General features: G+C 49.1%; 1 protein-coding gene across 3 annotated transcripts in view; it reads right to left on the reverse strand.

The window, feature by feature from the left end:
- Positions 1–21,285, reverse strand: part of SEPTIN3 (septin 3) — a 35,220-nt gene extending 13,935 nt beyond the window's left edge. For 2 of the 3 annotated variants that reach the window (XM_019489672.2, XM_019489671.2), the window contains exons 1-5: positions 20,944–21,285; positions 19,554–20,484; positions 6,848–7,039; positions 6,136–6,264; positions 5,342–5,423 (exon numbers count right to left, since the gene is read on the reverse strand). In XM_019489672.2, coding sequence (XP_019345217.2) covers positions 5,342–5,423; positions 6,136–6,264; positions 6,848–7,039; positions 19,554–20,457 — 1,307 coding nt within the window. In that variant the 5' untranslated portion in view covers positions 20,458–20,484; positions 20,944–21,285. Of the gene's footprint in view, positions 1–5,341; positions 5,424–6,135; positions 6,265–6,847; positions 7,040–16,634; positions 18,381–19,553; positions 20,485–20,943 lie in introns of those variants that run through there. The other variant, XM_019489673.2, reaches the window with a different exon arrangement.
- Positions 21,286–21,302: the final 17 nt, after the last annotated feature.

Here is a 21,302-nt window from a genome sequence, read left to right on the forward strand (position 1 = left end):
GGTGCTGTCATCCGCCTCACAGGGTTCCTCAAGTTTCTGGAAGTTTGGGGGGAGGGAGCAGTGGCACTGTTAATTGCTGCTACTCTGATGCCAAATTTCTGGACCTGTGGGGAGCCTTGCAGGCCAGATAACATGGCCCTGCATGCCAGATTGCATTGCTGCACAGCCAGATCCAGGCGCACAGGTTTGGGCTGGCATGCAGCCTGTTCTGGGTGCACAGCTGACTCAGGCTGACATGGGATCAGGCCCATGGACTGACCCCACATGCTGACTCCAGCCTGGGGTCCAGTCCCATGCCACTTATCTGGCCTACAGGACCAAGAGGCCAGGCACCACTGCTTTAGTAGATTACCAAACTCTTAACTGTCACAACCCAAAGTTGTGATTTGTTGTGTGTGTGTGCTTCGGCATTGCTAAATTATGTTCCCGCTAAATTACAGCTTCCTTGCACGGTGGAGTTCTCTGCCACAGGGGAGAACTCCGGTGCAACGGGGATTTTCCCGCCAGATTTGTAGCTTTCTTTGCATGGTGCATTTCTTTTGCATCTTAGAAATGCTTGGTGCAAAGGAGTTCCCACCATTTGTATTTAGATTCGCGCCACATTATTGGCTGGTTCTAAATGTGGGCACACGTGGCGGCTAGCTATTGGCTTGCTAGCCATACAAAAGGCTTGGGTAGTTTCCGCCCAAGTCGGACAGGGAGCCAGAGAGAGAGAGAGAGAGAAAGAAAAACTGGAGGACTCCACAAACAGCAGGAGGAGGAGACTTCACCCTGTGTGAAGATCTCTAAGCGCTGCGGATCCTTGCAGACCCAGTGCGCCTTTCTCGAGCAGGCAACAGAGGTCTAAACCGCCTCTGGCCTCTTCCCGTCACCGAGCGCAATCCCAGACGTAACCCTATCCTAGATACCCAATTTTCGAACCCACGGAGTCTAGACAACTCCGGGGACCTGGGAACCGAGCCCAATTTTCGAACCCACAGAGTCTTAACAGCTCTGGGGGACCTGGGAACCGAACAAAGCCCACGGAGATTCAGCTACTCCGTGAGGAAAGAATTGCCGAACCAGCGGAGCCTAAACCACTCCGGGGGACAAAGAACCGAGTTTGTCAGAGTCCTCCAACGAGGTCTCAAGCGGAGCTGCACCTGGAAAACTGTCCAGCCTACACCGCAACCATCTTGGGTGTAAGTAAATAATCTTTTCAATCAACCACTACGCCTCTGTGCCTAATTCTAGCTCGCACGTACCTAACCGCCCCGCCGTTTTCTCCAACCCTGCGTGCCCGGGCTGCTGGCCACAGCCCGCGTGCACAAAGACGGGCCTGGCTCGCCCCCGGCCCGCACATGGCGACGAGGATGGGATCAGGAGAAGACACGCTAGAGCTAGAATTGGTTAGGAACTGCCCTTGGCGCAATAACCAACGCCAAGTGAAAAGCTTTGTGGAACTGGAAGCGCATATCGCTTACCACCAGGCGGGCAGAACGGGTGAAAGATTTGTCAGCAGACGCCTGTTGCTGAAGGGAAAAGAGGGAATCTCCGAAGATGGAGCCCCGAAAGAAAGGGAAGTGTTTTTGCTCCCCGCGGCGTTCCGGTGTATAATGAGAGACGAGCGGGTCCTGTTCAGGCCCCTCGATACTGTGTACCTCGCCGGACCCAACCCGGCAGGCGAGACAAACCCGACCTTCACCCGGGAGTGTCCCCGATGCCAACGATATGCTCGGGAGAGTGAAGAACCGGAGCCGATCTGCCAGTTCCCTCCTCTCATGGCGGCTAGATTAAGGGGGCGTGAGCTACCATCCGAGCTCCGCGAAGATATGGAGACGGAGGAACGAGCTGCAGATGAGAGGGTGGTCCCGTGGTACAACAAGGGGGGAGAATGTAGTGCAACTTTTCATACTATAATGAATCTAATGCAAAGGAACTTAAGTTTGAAAACCCAGCTGCAGATGGCGATCCGAGCGGCCAAAGAGGCGGCTGAGAAAAAGGAGCCTGAAACACCAGTCCAAGATGGCGCCGAGCAAGAGGGAGACCGTGTGGAAGAACCGGAAAAGAAGGTTGGAGCTTCTGAAGAGCCCGTGAGAGTTCGGTCAGTGACTCCGCCCATCGACACAGCGTCGTCGCCGGCAACCCCACCTAGCGACGCAGCAACGTCCCTACCGACCACGCCTTCCTGCCCACGAAGGAGACAGTCAAGCAGAGGAGTGCATCCGCCCCTCCTGCCTGAAGCAGTAACAGCAGCAGTGACCCCCGCGGCAGCAGTTCAGCCTATGACAGCATCATCTCCCGAAGGAGCAGCTTGTTTTGCAACAACAACTGACCGAGTTACCACCACCTATTATGCTCGCACCAGAGCTGAGTTTCAGGATTTATGTAGAGCATCAAGAATTCAACCTGAAGAGACCCTAGCTGTATGGTTAGGACGTTTAGTCGTGGAACTTGGATCCGACCTGCTGAACCAAGAAGAAGCAAGCTTCCTAGTTAGACAAGCTTCGTGGAGTAGAGGACATGTCACCGACATCGACATGATAACAGTTAATACTCACTGGCCTATCCCGCTACCCGCGCTTGTTGCAGGACTGATTAGTCAAAAAGCCCACGTATGGCATGCAGGATGACCAGAACATAGCGGCGCAGAGCATCTCATGCTGGCAGTCATCGGCGTCTTGTACTGTGCTTGGAACCCGAGAGCATGTGCGCTGGGACTGACATCACTCCAGTGAATAAGACCATGGCCTCACCATCACTTGCGAGATCCTGGAACCATTCCACTAACCTCTCACAGTTTAGATAGTTGCCTTGAGATCTATGGGCAAAAGAACATCGTCGTCCTTCGGATTCTGCTCAGTCCAATGGTAAACCAACCCGTGAGTAATCTTCTTTGTCAGTTGCCAAGACTACGTATCCTGATGGAGCCAAGATTGTCTCTTGATCGGGACTGTCAACACCCGACCAGACCTCAAGGCACCAAACGTCATGGATCCGATCTTCCACCACTGCCACAGAGAACCCTAGAGGAGCGATACATGTTTGGATTTCTCCTACAGCGTTCCGGACTTAGCAAGCAGCAGCTTCAGATTTTAGGAGACGCAGGCCAATGGCAATTAGCTTATGAGTTAGGTTTTCATTATTTAGAAGAGCCAGATGATGGATCCTCAACGATTTCATCCAATTGAGCCATAAAAATTGTTTAAGTTTGTTAAATAAGATCATTAATCTATTTTTTGAGAGTTTTCTGTTTACAGATCCGAAATTCAGAGCGCGTGGCGAGAAGGAGCCCTGAGAGGGATGACCTCACCGAAAGAAGTGAGGGCCTGACGCGCGACTTCACCATGACACCCACTGAAGCCCTGATTGTGCAATTTTGTTATGAATCAGATTATGTGTTTGTGTTGATTATTGCTTCTTGATTGTTATGTAACTTAACAGGGCAGCGAATTTTATGTTTATTTCTTTGTTTGTTTGCTTGTTTGCTCGTTTGACGACTCACAACAAGGTTCTAGATTGCTAGAAGAGTATGGCATACTTCAGCTATGCTCTCAGCAAGGGGGGATGTCACAACCCAAAGTTGTGATTTGTTGTGTGTGTGTGCTTCGGCATTGCTAAATTATGTTCCCGCTAAATTACAGCTTCCTTGCACGGTGGAGTTCTCTGCCACAGGGGAGAACTCCGGTGCAACAGGTATTTTCCCGCCAGATTTGTAGCTTTCTTTGCATGGTGCATTTCTTTTGCATCTTAGAAATGCTTGGTGCAAAGGAGTTCCCGCCATTTGTATTTAGATTCGCGCCACATTATTGGCTGGTTCTAAATGTGGGCACACGTGGCGGCTAGCTATTGGCTTGCTAGCCGTACAAAAGGCTTGGGTAGTTTCCGCCCAAGTCGGAGAGGGAGCCAGAGAGAGAGAGAGAGAGAAAGAAAAACTGGAGGACTCCACAAACAGTAGGAGGAGGAGACTTCACCCTGTGTGAAGATCTCTAAGCGCTGCGGATCCTTGCAGACCCAGTGCGCCTTTCTCGAGCAGGCAACAGAGGTCTAAACCGCCTCTGGCCTCTTCCCGTCACCGAGCGCAATCCCAGACGTAACCCTATCCTAGATACCCAATTTTCGAACCCACGGCGTCTAGACAACTCCGGGGACCTGGGAACCGAGCCCAATTTTCGAACCCACAGAGTCTTAACAGCTCCGGGGGACCTGGGAACTGAACAAAGCCCATGGAGATTCAGCTACTCTGTGAGGAAAGAATTGCCGAACCAGCGGAGTCTAAACCACTCTGGGGGACAAAGAACCGAGTTTGTCAGAGTCCTCCAACGAGGTCTCAAGCGGAGCTGCACCTGGAAAACTGTCCAGCCTACACCGCAACCATCTTGGGTGTAAGTAAATAATCTTTTCAATCAACCACTACGCCTCCGTGCCTAATTCTAGCTCGCGCATACCTAACCGCCCCGCGGTTTTCTCTGACCCCACGTGCCCGGGCTGCTGGCCACAGCCCGCGTGCACAAAGACGGGCCCGGCTCGCCCCCGGCCCCCACATTAACAAACTACATATTCTGCCTAACAGTGAAGTACAGCCTTCTCTGGAGAACACCACATTGGCTGTTTAACTATTCCCAGTAATATCATACAACAGCTTTCCATCGACCCCAGTGGGCTCTGGATCAGGCCAGAAGAAGAAACTGAAGAAGAATTCCATGTCCATTTGGAACCCCAGGCTGCCTTTCAGGGGCCAGAACAAAGGTAGCCAGACTGGAATTTGGCAGGGATGACAGTGCTGACCCAATTTACTGTGAGATCTTTAATGACTATAAGCAGGTGAGGGCCATGGACTGGACTTGTATGTTGTGTCCAAGCAGCAATCTTGATCCTAACTCCCTCTGGCACCATGCTGGGGCATTAGTTTAGGACTAAATAAGGAAGAACCCTGGCTTCACCTTCTGCAGTGCTGACCTATCTGCAGCATAGGCACTTGTAGGGTCTATTTACCCTCTATCCACAGTGTATCTGGGAAGAAATCGAGAACATTTACCCAGCCACTCCGACTCAGAGGTGCCAAAGCTGGATACATATCAAGAAAGTGGCTTTGAGGGTGTCCTTGGAGCCATTCTTAAGCACTTTGGAAAGAGATCTTGGAGGTAACACCAAGATCCATCACCCCTGCCTGGACACACCAGAGACATGGTGTAGACGTACCCATACTCTCCTCTTCACTGCGTTCTGTGGGTCTGTCCTGAAGCATAGATGCTCCAGTGCTGGCTTTCCTGTGTCCCCATCCCCAGGGCCTGGCAGTCACCCTAGAAACAAAGCTGGGGACAGAATGTAGAAGGAAATAGGCAGGTGGAGAAACACTCACCAGTTCTCATTGTTGATCTGGTCACCAAATCCTGGGGTATCAATTACCGTCAGCTTCATCTTGACACCACCTTCTTCGATGACTAAAGAAAGGAAGCAAAAATTATGTCAATATCCCTCTTCCTCAGGATCTGCTCTCAGTGTGCAGCTCTATGGTACTCACCACAAAAATACAGGCTAAGGCCTCTTTACAGTACTCGGGCAGCGTAAAGGGGCCCTGAAGTAAAGTAGGAGTAAATTACATTTGCTCTCACTTTAATGCCTAAGCAGACCTTGATGAGAATCTGCCTTAGTATTGCTGAAGTTTTCTGTTTATCTACAGCCTAAGTCTGAAAGGAGGATGTCCACTCCCCAGTAGCCATGTCAGCCTATTCCTGTTGCTGAGGCTGGAGCCAGTTAGTGCCACCTGTGATTACGAGAGTGCTCTCACTAGGTACTTGGCTGAGACTGGCCATCTTGGTTCATAGAGGCCACCAAACAGCGAGAGATGGAAATGACTTTCACCCCAGATGATCTTGGGGCCATGTTTCAACACATCTACATAATTGAATGGATGACTTACAAGTGGCAAGGTCTAAACCTTTCTCTAATCTCATGCTCTAAGCAATGCAGTCCCCAGAACCTTGCCAGTTCTGAAGAGCTATCCTCTAGAGCTGACAGGCTTGCATTGGAAAGGGGAGGGTTTACAGCAAGAAATGCTTAATGTAGGGATCTTCTGGAAGACGTTGCAAAGGCCACATCTATCCTTTTGTGGTTGCTACTGGTCACCTTCATAATAGATCTCCTGGCTCTTACCATGCCCTATAGCTTTAATCTCCACTGTCTTAGGGATCTTCTCCTCACGGCTCCAGCCTGAAGACTTGCGGCTCACCTGGGATTTGAAGAGAGTGTTCACCAGTGTTGATTTCCCCAGCCCACTTTGACCTGGTAAAGGGAAAAAGGAAGCATCTAGCACAGTGATTCTCAACTAGAGTACCATAGCACCCTGCATGCCTTGAGATTTCTAGTAGAAATCCATAGTGTTAACACAATTCTGACCTGTTTTAGTCTTTCTGAGTTCTTTGCAACAGAAAAATTGCTCTATTATTTTTCCTTAGTCAAAAAATGACTGAAAACTGAGCTGGCAATTTCCAAGGGGGCCTTGAGTCTAACGAGGGGTGTCTTGGGTCTAAAAAGGTTGAGAACAAGTGATCTTGTACATACTGCAGCTGTGTGATGATAACAATAGGCCTAGGAACTTAACCCCATAGAAGATGTCAGTTCAGTGTGGTGAGATCTTTTCCCTCTCAACATGTATGTTAAGGAGAATTACTGAAAGTGAACTAGAGATCTAATTGAACTAGGCTTGGTCTCATGTTAAAGCATCTATTCTTCACCCATATCCACAAAAACACTCTGTGCCTGATCATCTCTCCAGCCTGTACCTTTGGGATTGCCCTCCAAGCCAGGGTGAAGCATTGCTTATGCTCCCCCACAGACCTCTATAAGCCTCCATAACCCTTCCTACCTACAACCATGATGTTGAAGTCAAATCCTGTTTTCATGGTCTTCTTGCGCATTTGCTCAATGATGGTGTCGATCCCAATGTAGCCCAGCAGATTGGAGTTAATGCTAACAGGTTTCATCGGCACTACTGGTTTTTGCCGGGGCTCCGGCACCAGGTCAGACATAGCTGCGTCAGTCCTGGTGTCTGCTGGCCCTATACAGGAGACAGTGGAAAGAATTGTTATTCAAGAGACAGCTCTATAAGTCCCTCTGCCCTTCTATATTACTGGTCAGTAAGGTTGAGGGTAGTATTAAATATTCATTTGCTGGACATGAATTAGGGTCACGATTTTACCATTGGGGCCCTTTATGGACTGGCACCTATCTGAGGCTTCTGACTTACTGTTCTTCACCATCACAGCCTATGAGGTCCTATGGTTGAGGTTCTTAGAGGCTGGTTGTATCAGTGGCTACCATTCACCAACAACTACACTGGCAGTTGAAGCTAGTAGTAGAACACTTTCCCTTTGCTACCATACTGAATTCAAGCTTCTTTCAATTGCCATCAAAGCCCTAGGCAGTCTGGTCACACTCTGCTTATCTATTTTTGCCTCCTTTCATGTCTCCCCTGGCTCCATCACTCCCACTGGGAGGACCCATTTGTCTGCTTCTCTCACATACATCTCCATGCTTTCTTGTACATGCCTGTCTACAAGACAGACCTTCTCCAAGCTGATTCACAAGGCCAGCTCCTGCTTGTTTACATGTCTTCTGAAGACCCACATACTTGGAAGTGCCTACAAAGAAACTTAGTGACTCCATCTCTCTCTCCCTGCCCCTTCCCTGTCTCTTAGGGTCTTCTGTAAAATAGATAGACAACAGCAAAGTCTCTCCCAAATGGGCTTCATGGAGTCTGAGGTTCTTTCCCCTTATTGGGTTATAGCAGATTCTGCTTGGGGTCATCAATCATTTACTTATCTCCATCAATTAATGAATAGCTCATATCTTCAGAGGGAGAGGGCTAGTGCTGGGACAGAGTGGGCGTGAGAACACTGGAACTCAAGTTGGAAATTAGTTGTGAGGGAAGGCACCGAGGTTGAAACTGGAAAGAAACTGAAGTGAGGAAATACAATGTTTTAAACTTAGGAAAACAATGCAGACATGACCTAGTGAGACATAGGGCTATTGTCACTCTGATCTTACACATTGACCCTTTCCCCCCAACTTTTTGTAGTCAGTTTTTCAGTATGAGAACAGTGTCTATCTTTGATCAGAAACCACCTGGCACATTTGGGATGCTACTGCAGTCAAAATGATACATGCTAAATTATCCCTTTCAGTCAGTCCCTCCCATGTCTTCACTTGCTTCCCCCAATACACCTGCCAGCAGCCAGAAATCCAGAGGAGCAGCTGATCAATCCTGTGGTGCGACTGCCATTTGGTGTATGACATGCACTGCCTTTGGAGGAACAGACAGCCACAACTGCAGGCCTAGAACAAGGGAGGTCAACCTTTTTGGCAGGAGTGGCCTTCCCAAGTGTCATTCTGAGTCCCTTTCTCTGCCAAATCTGCTGCTCTGCTTTCTGCTCCCTGCTCTGTGCTTCTTGTTCACTCTGCTTTCTACTTCCTGCCCTACCTGCAGCTGTCTGTCCCCTCCCTATACCATATACAGAGGCTCCCCATGCCACTTGTGGCACCTCTGCTGCAGGTTGCCCCCCCCCGCCCCCGTACTAGAGGAACCATTTACAAAAATCTAGGGAAGAAGCTGTAGCAGTAATACATTTCTAGGGTATGGAAGGAACGTCAGGTGGAAGGATGTTTAGGGAGTGTTTCAAGATATTCTTAAGCCAGGAGGAAGGGTTTTTCTGGGTGATTGAAGAATTTACAGTGGCACTTCCCTTCTCAAAGCCCTCTGCAGTCAATCAGGACTTGTCTACATGGAGGAATTTACCACCACGAGTTTACCATTATGAGGGGATGGGCATACAAATAGTTAACCATTGGCACTGGTACAAAGGGAAAGGGCTTTACTTAACATCAGCCATTCTTTTGAAATTGCCTATTTACTTATTCTCACCTCACAGAAAATGGAAGCAAACTCACAGTAGCTTAGCCCTCATTGAAAAGGACAAGTCAATGAGCTTTACCAACCACTTATCAAAGGCTGTGCACATGGGCAGTTACCATGGAGTAGCTGATATGCTATAAAGTCTCACTTTCTTTTCCTTGCAGTGAATTATTTATAGGTCTATGCCTTAAGCCCAGGTTGTCCTGCAGGGCTGTTGGCATGTTTGCTGGAATCATTGTGTTGGCACAACTCCATGACCCGGGGAATGAATCCCACTACTACTTTCCCCCCTGCCAGCTGAATTCAGGGTCTTTGGTTGTCATTGATGACTAAAATCAGCAGCAGAAAAAAAGTGGGGACAACTGGCAGCAGCGTTCATCCCCTGAGCTCTAGAGCCATGCCAGTGCAGTGGCTCCAGCAGTCAAACCAATCAGCTGCTGCCCACTGCCAGAGGCGGGTTATCCAGCTCGCAAGAAGCCCCACAGTTTGCACCTGGTCTGCTGAGCCAAATGAGTTGAACACCCCTGCTTTAAATAAACCCATATCAATCTTCAAGTATAATGCCCAGTGTGAGCTGCCTTATCCCAGAATCAGAGTCCCTTTTCCCACTTCAGTTTAAGGCACTTCAGAAGCAGTTTACATTAAATGAGAAGACTTTGAGAAAAAAAAAACAACAAACCTTTTTTTACCAAAAGGCTTCAGCTTTCTTCAAACCTCTCCCTGGAGCCCTTTGAGAACCCCCTGGCTCAGTACTTGCCCAGGGCTGCATTGTAAATAGTGGCTGAGGCAGATTATGGCTCAGGGCCTCCTGACTAAGGAGGCCTCCTGGCCCCATTTAGCCTTAATCTGGCTCCATTTAACCTTAATCCACCCTTGCTTGTTGAAAGAAAGAGGGTCAGGAAGAAATCTCCCTTCCTGCATTTACAAATCAAGCAGGTGTTTTTACCCTTGTCCACAGCATCTGGCTTTAGCTTGGGTGGGGGACACAGAGGCTAGAGAGACCCCCCAGTCATATCCACCAGGGCAACTGTGAACTCCCTATTCTCCCTGCCGCAGCTGCTGTGTTATGGCAGTAGCTGCCGAGCTGGGCTTTTACCATCTGGAATTCACTCGTACGCCCATCACAACTAGTTTGTGATTTTCATGCTGACAGACCATCCCTGGAGGCTCAGGTTGTCTTTTCCCAGCTTTCTCAAAGTTGCTGCCAGCCAGGAAACCCTGATATCAGAGAAACCAGGAAGAGCTCAACCAGCCAGCTCTCTAGCTCTATTTGCTCAACCTCCTCTTCCTCTCCTGACTCACCACCTTCCTCTTGACATCCCACACGTGGGAATGCCAGTGACCTTCAGGCTGGGCCCAGCAGTTCTTCCATTTTCTACTGTTGTCTCTGAAGCCTTGCAGATATGTGGATACAACATTCAGGAACAATGCGGATACACATTGTTCCTGAATGCAGCCCTTCTAGGGTGAGTAGACAGCTTTGCTCACTGTCCTAGTTTTGACTAGCAATGTCCTAACCCATTTTATGTCATTTTGCTTAACAACTTCCACATGGTAGTGCCTTCCCTCTCTTTTGCTGTCTTCCTGTAACCCATGCTAGCTTGTTTTTCCCTGGGGATTTGTGGTTGTGATATTTAAGAAAGGTCATGGAAGTCCTTGCAGACCCTTTGGACAAGTTATTGCCTGAGGACTGGACTTGATAGTTTGGGAGGCACCTTCCAGCCCTACCTTACTGTTTCAACCACAGTTTTGTTTTAGTTTCAATCTAGTCTGCCCATCCCTTCTCCCTGTTGTGACTGCCTTCACTTCCATCTGTGCCCACCCTTGACTTCAGTAAAACAGGGGAGTCCACTGCATCTGCTGGACTATGGAGAAATGTCACTTGCCTTGTTCCTGCTGAGGCCCATGGATAGGATCTCAGATGATGTCCCAGCCTTTGGCTCAAAGCCTGGGTCTCATCAGGACCTAACAGAGGCAAACATATTGGCCCTGGGGAAGTGAGAATAACATGGAAGGGAACAGGAAGGCTGGGGAAGAAGGGGAAAGGTGGGAGACCTTAGAGGAATGAAGACATAGAGGAGGTCTATAAGGAGAAAGGAAGCAGAGGGACAGGGAAGGCTAAGGATGAGAAAAACCAGATCGTTGTACTCTTCCCAGTTGTCAAACTCATTCACTCCCCTACATTAAACGAACTTCTCCCAGACCCATGGTATAAGTGCTCCTGAACTGACCCCACTTTTCCAGCCAAGTGGAAACATCTCCTGTCTGACCCTCCTATCTGACCCTTGGTGGCCAAATAGCCTCTACACCATGGTTTGCTGCCAGCACCATCCAGCAGTGCTCCCTCCTGCTCTCCACCTTGAGACACCACCACATGACAGTCACAGAGGCATCCCTTGCTCACTCTCTGGGAAACGTCTGTCAGTCTCCGCATCCTAAAATGGGCAAGCATTTGCACTAGAAAGTTGGTGGCTGCAGTGGAGGACCTTCAAAAAAACAGAAAATACCCCTACCTCCAACAGGAAGTAGAAGAAAAAAGAAAGATGGTCCAGTGGTTAGAGAGTAAATTGGGGATTCAGAAGAGGTGGGGGTCATGTCTCTTGTCTGTCCCTGACCTCCTGGGTGATATTTGGCAAGTTGCTTAGCCTCTTAGTACCTCTGTTTCCCATCCCTAGCCCACAGAGTGCTTCAAGGATGAAACTATTAAAGGATGAAAGACAACAGTAAGGGAGCCATGAAAATACCCGAGATACATGGCCATCAGAGCTAGGCATGGGGACAAATATATTCAATAACCAATATTTGTCCTTATCATGTAGCTCCGGGGCAGCCAACGTATGGCAGAGGTGCCACAAGTGGCATGGGCATTGGGCAGCCTCGCTTGTGTGATACACAACAGATCAGGGGACAAGCAGAACAGTGGCTGACGGGACAGGAAGCAGCAAACAGAGAAACAAATTGGGCAGGGAGCAGAGGGAAGGAAGCAGAAAGCAGAGCAGCAAATTGGGCAGGAGAAAGGCACTGAAGTGACACTTGGGGAGTGTGTGGGGCCAATTTGTGACATGCCTGACAAAAAGGTTGGTTTCTAATGATATAGCTCACTAGCTCACTAAGCTGAACAGACATCTCTTACTGAGGCACAAGAATAAATCACGAGTGCCTGGGAACATCCGTGAAAACAAGGGAATTGCGTTCCCATCTCTACCCTAGGCTTTGAGCCCTTCACTGCCTACCACCAGTGAGTCACTCACTCATCATCTTCCTTTTTTCTACTCTAGTTGGTGAGGAGGAAGCCATAAACAAGGCTCCAAGAAGTTTGCCACAAGTAACTGCATTATCATCGTATTGCTAGAGCCCTTGTCCTCCCATCCCCAAGGAAGCCAGCTCTTGGGGTTCAACTGAGAGTCTACTTATGTATTTGGTGTTCTTCATTCAGCCCAACCTGTTGGAGTCAAAAAGTCATGAGAGAATCTCAGCTTTCTCAATCTAAAACTGTAAGTTTCTACCCCTCACAGTTGCTAAGGAAAGTTTGAAACTATAAAGTGACTTGCACCCACAAAACCAAAAGAAAAGATCTCCCCACTTATAATTTTTAAAATATCTCCTGACTTTTATACAGATCTCAAGATCTGGGTGGGGGCTGGCTCATGATTTTAAAAAGTTTGAGTTTGGCAATGCTTCATTGCCTCTCTCTATTGTTCCTTATTCTCCCTTCTTGTATCCCATTCAGTACAGAAGCCCTGAGCTTGCAGAATTACCATGACCCAGGCACCTTTGATCTCTGTAATAAAATTGCCAGCATGGGGCCTACAGTGCGAACTGCTCTGGTGTCTTTGTGATGTGAACATGTGTCCCACTGTCATTATAACAGTAAAACAAGGGTGGTACCATTAGCGTGTCTGGGGCACTGGGGAGGAGAGGGGAGGGGAGGGGAGGGGAAGGGAGGAGCGGTGCAGTGGTGCAGTTGCATGCCCCCTTTGATTCCTGCTTCACCTAAACCAGGGGTAGACAATCCCCAGCACCTGTGCCAGAGTATGGCCATGAAAGCATTTTGCCTGGCATGTGTGCCTTGGAGCAGGCAGCGGGGGAGCCGTGAGAGGCCCAATCTTTGTTGTGGCAGTGTGGCCCTGGCCCTTTCCTTGTCATCTGCCTGGAGGTATGCATGCACCTGCTGCTGGCAATGAGCCGGGCCAGGGCTCTGGGGACCTTGGTACAGCTGCTTGCAGCCCCTCTGCTGCCTAGTATGAGCAGCCCAGACACTGTGGCGGGCAGCAAGGGCCTGCCCAGAGCCTGGGCCGGCTGTGGCAGGCAGCCAGGAGGCTGCAAGTGGGTGCACTGGGGTCTGTGGAGCCTCAGCCTGGCTCTTTGCTGGCAGCAGGTGCACATGCACCTCAGAGCAGATGGCAAGGAAGGAGCTGGAGCAGCACTGCCACAAAAAGGATCAGGCCCCTCAGGCCTCCCCTGCCATCCGCCCCTGACATACCAACATCTTACAAGTCGTGGTTGTGTGTGTTTTTGGCACTCTGCCCAAAAACATCGCGGGCCTCACCTAAACTTTAAAACCAGCTGCCTAGGAGGGGCAGTGGCATTTCTAGTCAGGCAGTGCTGAGTCAATTCACTTCATGGCTCATTATCATCTCCCTGATTCCAGTAAATCCTTCTCTCCTCCACAGGTTTTAACAACCCTCTCTCCTCTTTAATGGTCTTGATGTTTCAATGTTCAAACTATCCTTTCTTCTGCAACTGTTAACCATTCCTGTTAATGCCTCTTTTCTGTTTCCCAGCCCTGCAGGATGTTTTTAGCTCTAGCTAAAAACCTTAACTCAGGTGTAGTAATAGTCACTCAGGTGTAGAAATGACTGACAAGGAAGTAATGGAGGCACTGTCAAGACACTCAGGAAGGCTAGATTTTGTTTTATCAATCTGAATAAGAGATGTATGTGTAACTATAATGACTAAAGGACTAATGATACAATAGCCTTTGCCTATTTTTGCCTAGTTTGTTATGGTTTTTAAAACTTTATATATACTCTAGCAAATTAGTGTGTGTTCCAATAAATACATTTGTTTTTTGCTTTGATCATAAACTGAATAATATAGGTCTAGCCCCTTATTAGTAAAGCTTGTAGGTTTTTTTTAAGTGGAGAAATATGTGTGTTGTATTATGTGAGGATGTGCCACACCACCTTTACCCTCTTTTTCAAAATCCTAGATCTACCCATGGATGGCACTATCATACTGTGACAAATGTTGGGGTGTTCACTAACAAGTACTGATCTCATACAGTGTGGTATTTCTTTATCTGACTCCCAAGATAGTGTATTGGACTGTCAGAGGGAAGTAGACAGTTTCAACACACTTCCCCATAGGTAGGTAAAGCCATAAAGCCAGTGATTTCAAAGCTTTTGGGCTTGACTTGAGGGCTAAGCTACCACAGGTTTACTTTTATGTATCATGAAGTGAGCATAGTAGCATAAATAGGGGTAGCAAGCATGGTACCAGCCCTGGACACTGATATAGAGGGGGTACAAGAATGGCAAGCTGGGGTGGGAGAGTGGCTCTCTTGGGGTGACAGAAGCAATCCACATCGTGGCAGCAGTGACCTGCGTGCCAGAAGCCTGCACTAAGGCAACAGCATCAGTGGCCATGGCAGTGACCCATGAGGAGAGATTTTCTAGTGGCACTTCAACCCCCAGCTCACCCCAGCCCAGCACCTCTGACCCCCCGGTGCCAAAATTCTTAGTTACGCTTTTGGGTGAGCACATGGCTATGGGAACTTACAGCAGAGCAGCTGACACATAGTAAAACCCTGCCCACCTCTGCCTCATGGCAAATTATCTGTGCCCTAAGAATAGGAGAATTGTGAGATTTCACCCCAAAGCAAGTAAAAGCAAGGGGTCTAACCCCTGATGAGGGATGTGTTCAAAGAGAATGGTACAGCTGGCTCCCTGTTCTTTACAGTGAGTCATGTACATTGAGGTCTGTGGATAAGAACACTGTGAGTGCTGCCAAATAATAAATAGTCATCATCACACCTACTGTTTGGCATCATTAACATTCATTCATCTAATGAGTCCACCACTTACATTTACAGTAGTCACATAGCCCTGAAGATAGTCCCAAACTCATGACACTGAATGGAGAGCAGATGGCAATGACTTTCAGTCAAGTTTTTCCTAGGGGCAGATTAGAACCAATAACCTAGATATGAAAAAGTCCCTCCGTCACCTTCCTCTGCCTCCTGTTCTTTGTCTGAGTGGTATCACAGAGGGAAAGGAAGAGCCAGTCAACCACAAAAAAACCCAGCTTCTGGTAATGAAATACTATTTAATTATCCTGTAATACACCTAGAGTGTCTGTCTCCTTCCATTCAGCAAAGGCCTGCCCTTACTGAAGCCAGAGGCAAAATTCCCATTTAAATGAAGTCCCCCATACACTGCCTTGGCAGCTTTCATGCTCTTGAAGGCCCTTTCTGCTGACAAGATAGCTAAAAGGCCTCAGTCTGTAAATGAGAATGAGGCCCTTTGATTTCACAGTCACAGGATTTAGCCCCACATACACTAATCTCCATCCCTGGGAAACTAAAGGGCTGCTATCAAAGCAAAATATCCATGCATCCTGCAGGCCTTACTATTCAAACAGAGAGGTATTATAGTAATAGTAATTCAAAGAGAGAGATGGTGTATGTAACATTGTCTTTACTTGTCCATGCATTAGAAAAATAACCCCCAGGTCTCGGGATTTCAAAGTAGCTGTTTATTCCATATAATTATCGTGCAGTCTACACTGCAGGTCACTCCAGTCCAAGCCAGTGCCTAGCAACATTGAATAGTCATAATGCAGTAATTTTTTTTTCTCCACCAACTAAGGACAGGGGCATTACAAGTGGGAAAGAGAAACTTATTCCACCTCCTTGAGCCTGCTCCCCAAGCTCCCCAAAGTCAGCCTTCTTTAGCTGTGCCCTCCACAGAATTCAGCTGTTCCGAGGCTGGACAGAAACCCGTCTCCCCAACCTGTGGTGAATTTAGGGCAGAGCATATTGGAGCCTCAGTGAAGATACAGACACCAGAAATAAAGGCAACTTACTAGGGCATTGTTCCCCAGTCCGCCACTCCTGCTCTAGGCTTGCTCTTTGTTGTCTCATCTAACCTAGGTTTAAAGGGCTCTGACAATGGATAGCTTGCAGTCAGTGAATCCCACCACCCACTTTGGGAGGATATTCCACAGGAACGCTGAGAGTGCTCTCCAGTCTGGGGCCTGGGATCATGAGCTTCTAATTCCCTCTCAGCCCCCGGGGCCCACGTGTGTGTTGAGGAGCCCTACCCCACCCACTCTGTCCCCTCTGATGCCTGGGGATTAGACTGTGACATTCATATTGCTCAGAGAGCGACCGCCTGTGAATGGCAAGGGCCGAGCCAGTTACAAAGCAGCTTGCATTTTTTTCCCACCCCTGGACCAGCTAGGATCATTTCCTTCCTTTGGAGCAGCCTCTGTGACCGCTCTTCAGCATCACTGCTGCAACCGCCCCTGCTCTCTCCTTCACACCAGATTTAGCCATTGAAAGAGAAAGGCATGAACGAAATGTTTTTCCATCCTTCCCCAGCCTCCAAAGCCTGCATGCAGAGTGTCCATGGTGGTGTATGGGTGCATGGTGGTGTGTGCGAGGTTGCACCATCAGGGTATCCCTCCAGCATCTCTAAGCCCTGCCAGAACCACGCGAGCATCCGCATGGACCACTTACCTTTGAACATGAATCTTTCTTTGTCTTTGAATCTGCTCCTGAGGGGTGGGATTTCCCCCCCACTTTTTATCCTGACACCGATGCAGCCTGGCTGGCTAAGAGGCTCTGCTTTTCTCTCTCTCTTTCTCCTTCTCTCTCTTTTTTTTCCTCTCCTCCACTGGATATTTCAGATAAGCAAGAATGCTTCTGCTGCCACTGCTGCCATGGTCATGTGACCTGAATATTAAACATCCCTGCAAAATCTCCCCTACGCTCTGCCTCCCTCCTTTCCTAGGATCTAGGACTTCAGCCCAGCTGCTGAGAGACCTTCCCTGGATTGGTGGGCACGAGAGTGGGGAAGGGAGGTGCTGTAATGAATGGGCTAGACATGCCCTGAAAATGCTTCCCCCACACCCATTTTCCCTCCCTCTTCTCCTCCCTATTCCCAAGCGATTCTCATATGCTTCTGCCTGCAGAGCATCTCTAGACATAGCCAGTTGTTTATTCAGAGGGATGTTTAACCCTTTCCCAGGCTGCTGGAGGGCTGTGCTAAGAAAGCACTAAGAATAGGCAGGGAATCCTGTAGGGGATCTCAGTCCCAAGGCTAGATTGTGGCCTCACTGACACAGCGGAAAATCAGAAGCAATCAGCTGAAGCCAATCAGGTATCCCAGCCTGGAGATTTTGTCCTTAGGCACCACCACTCCAGGGTATCTGGTTGCTATCCATGCTGGCCAGACACAGAAGCAGAGTGTGAGCCCGCATCCCAGGATGTGAGTATGGAGGGCAATGGAGAGGCTGAGTCTGCAGGCTAATGCCTGTGTGTCAGCATGGGCAAGGAGATCTGTGTCTTTGTGTCACTGTGCATACAGTATGTCTCTGTGTGTGCCTGTAGGCATCTGTGTCTTTCTGTGCCTTTGTGCATGTGTCAAGACGAGCCTGCCTGTGTCTGCAGATGAGTGTTGAGGTAGATGGATCTAACATGCATCTCTGCGGGGGTTGCTGGGCTGGATTCTGGCTTGCCTTCCTCCTGCGAAAAGCTGGTCTGATTTTTTGACTCTGTGCTGCTCCAGTGGTGGGGACAAAAGGCATCTGAATGGGCAAAACTGACCCCTCAGGGAAGTCCTCTCCCATCTGGTGTAGGGTCCTCACCTGCCTGACACAGAGCAGCCACTCCTCCTCGCAGTCTCTGATGCAGAGAAGTGCTGGGGGCAGAGATGAGGTGGGAGGGAGGACACCACTTTCCTGCTTTTCCAGGCTGCAGTGCCATAGAAGGGCCTGTGAGCTTCTGTCACTTATACCAGGGACACATCAGGTCCTTGGGCAGCAGAGACTAGGGGGTGCTGAAAGGGCTTATCACCGTGACCCTGTGTCTAGCACAGGGAGGAAGGAGCAGAGAGCAGGGGACAGCTGGCACAAGGCGGGGTGTAGAGCACTGCTAAATCAGAGTGGCAGCACTTTGCATGGATTTTCCACGAGGGTAAGCAGCTGCCCATGTATCTGGCCTCTTGCGTCTACCTGACGTCAGAGTGAATTTAGGGGCTAACTACAAATCGGATCTCAAATTTCTGTTTCCAGCACATGATGTCCGCCCATCTGTCTGAGCATTTATACTACACTTGGCAGCATGCTACCTAGGCCCCACAAACAGGATTAAGGAAATTAATTTCTGCCTGACAGGGCTATGCCCTCCATTCCTCCCACGATATCTACCACTCTCAGGGGTGGGATTATTCCACTGTTATTGCCTAGAGGAAGTTCTGCCAGGCTGCTGTGGAATCACCATCCCTGCAGGAAGGGCCTGCTCAGAGACATCAATTTGAAACCTGGCCATAAATGCTTTTTCTGATATCTGGTGGCCAGGAATTCCCCAGGAAGGGGCTTTCCTCTGAAAGTGCCCAGGCCCCAGTTGTCGAGAGATTCATCCTTGGTTTCATCAAGCACAGGTGCCATGATGAAGGAGAGGTGCCTGAGATAGCTGGAGCATTGCCCTCAATTAGTTATTCCTCTGTTTGTCACACAATCACCTAAAAAGCATCAGCTACCTTTTCCGTTCAAGTTATCAACACACAATCAAAAAAAAGTTTGCCCATCCCTGCTGTGACATTCCAGCATGCACCAGGGATGGAATCCCCTTGGAGGAAGGCCAGCCCAGGGGTGGCCATCAAGTGCTAACAGATTTATTTCTTGATAAGGCTTAAAAAACCCCTCTTATTTTTCAAGTCATTATTGTATCTACTTTATATTGAGGGGAAAAATATAAATTGCTTATAAATGAATACTGGATGTGTTATGAAACGGTTAATCAATAGCTCTTGCATCTAACAGGATACTAGATCTCTCTGTCGTAGGTAAGGAGGTATACCATGGGCAGATCAGGTCCCTGAGCAGTCTCAGAGACTAAGGGGTGTTGAGAGAGGATATCACTGTGACCCTATAACTAGCACAGGGAGGGAGGAGCAGAGAACTGGAGCCAGGTGACATCTAAGAAGCATCAACTGCATGTTATAGATAGGCAGGCAGCTATCTGTAACATTTTTTTCTCATGTACTATTTCTCATATTATTTATACCAGTAATATGTTTACCTCTTTTGATCCTTCATTAGCCCTTTAGGTACTATGTATAAATGTACCATTAATATTATGAAGTGTGATAAAAAAAATCAAAGGAAGGAAAATCATCCAGAAGAATCTGACAAAGAAAAAACCAACTGGCCCCATTCTGGCAGTATTTCTTGCTCCAGCAGGATTGTGTGGTAGCTGGGACATCAATATGCAAAACATTACGAAGTCAGGATATGATTCCATGAACTGTGAACATGTCAAACAGTTCTCTCTTCCCTTTTATTTCCTTCATATGTCCCCATGTTTCAAGAAAAGCCCCCTCACCCCACTCTCCCTCCAAACCCAACTGAATCTAGTTCCCCTCTTTGGACTTACATGCTGACCCAGCTGTGCCCATAACACTAGGCATTGTGGTATCTGCTGCAGAGAGCTGCCCCCTCAGAGCCTTCCTCTCTGAACACAACTTAAAAACAGGGCTTGGCATCCTCTCTCTGCCAGCAAGCCCTGGGGGAGCGTCTGTGCTGTGGTGGTCACTGTACTGATTGGCAGTCGCATGGTCTTCTTTATCCCCTTCTGTCATAGATGGGTCCATGGGATGTGGCACAGGAGGAAGCGGAGAAATAGGGGCCAAGCATCTCCGAAAGCGTGGGCCAGAGTGTAGCAAAGTGGCGGGCATCTCTGAGCCTGGTGCTAGGGCACTGTTTTGCCTGATGTCCGTTCTCATCTCCATGCAGCCAAGGGGCATCCGCTGGGGCAGTGTTGGTAACCCTGGCAGTGGCTGCAGACATGGCAAAGGCACCTCCCCTCTTCCTAGTTTTTCCTTCCCCAGTGGAGCCCGGAGCTCCCTTCTCACTGTGCCTGGTGAGAGGAGACGCCGGTCAGGTGGAGGGTCACAGCTGCTGCGGCGGAGCGTTAGTGAGATAGCACACAGTTTCCTGGGTGCCAAACCATTGGCTGCTATCCATGGTTGAGATTTGGGGACAGCAGGGAGAGGGCACGGGATGGGCAGCTCCGCTCTGCTCAGCTCCTTGGAGCTTCCAACCCTGCAGCTGGGCTTGGTGCTTGGTCTCCCCTTCACAAGGGGGATCTGCCGGGTGGCATCCTGGCTGGAAGAGTCCAGGCGGATTTCTTTCCTCAGCACAGGACTGAGAGGCACCAGTCCCCCACTTCCCATGGGCCGGACAGGCAACCCTGGGATGCGACTGGGGCTGGGAGCAGCTCCCAGAGTGGGATTATATTTGCGGACCCTGTGAGGGGAAGAAGCCAAGTCCTTGTCCATCCCAAACTCTTGGTACTTCTATTTTTCCTAGAGAAACAAATTCAAAGGAAGCATCAGTCTCCATCTGCACAGCAGAGCAGATTAATGCTACTAGCAAGGCCTGCACTGGCTGGACCGAATAGGCAAGGTCATAACTGGTTCCTCCACATACTGCCCTCTACCAGGATACCTCAACCCTGCCTTGAAGAATGACAACTACAGGGGCTGTCAACCAATCTGCTTCTGGGCATGCACTAAGCAGCAGCTAGGGTCAGGAAGAAATTCCCCCAAGCCCACCAGAATTATCCAGCAGTGTTCTTCGGGGTTACTTTGCTTTTCTCTGTAGTATCTCCCGAGGATACTGAACTAGCTGGCCAGAGCAAGGGCAGCCTCAGATGTAAAGTCCTGAACAGCTCAAGGAAGTCTCAGATTTTCCCCTGCCCTTTGGCCTCTTGATGCAGCTCTCAGAAGAGAATTGTACAATGAAGGAGAAAGGGAAGAGCTTACCTGGCTCTTGGAGAGCAGTGACTGTGATGGCGGCTTGTCAGGTCTATTCCACGTTTACAAGAGGCAGCAGTCTATCCACAAATCTCCCACAGACTGTTGGTTCCAGGTGGGAGGCTTTAACTACATCAGCACCTGCTGGGAGCACTGACCAGAAGGCAGCCAGGCCTCCTGGCTTCCTCTCTATCCAAAGAAGGCACAAAGAAGGGTCCAGACCCTTTCCATTTTCTACCCATCCCTCCTGATGTCTGTGCCTTCTCCTTGTCTCTCCTCATTCTAGGAGATTTTTCCCAGCTTTGTTCAGGGCAAAAGTGGGAGCAAGAGACTTGGAGAGCTCCAGACGGACACAGCTGGCCCCAGCA

The sequence above is a fragment of the Alligator mississippiensis genome, chromosome 4 (assembly GCF_030867095.1).
Source record: "Alligator mississippiensis isolate rAllMis1 chromosome 4, rAllMis1, whole genome shotgun sequence".
NCBI lineage: Eukaryota > Metazoa > Chordata > Crocodylia > Alligatoridae > Alligator > Alligator mississippiensis.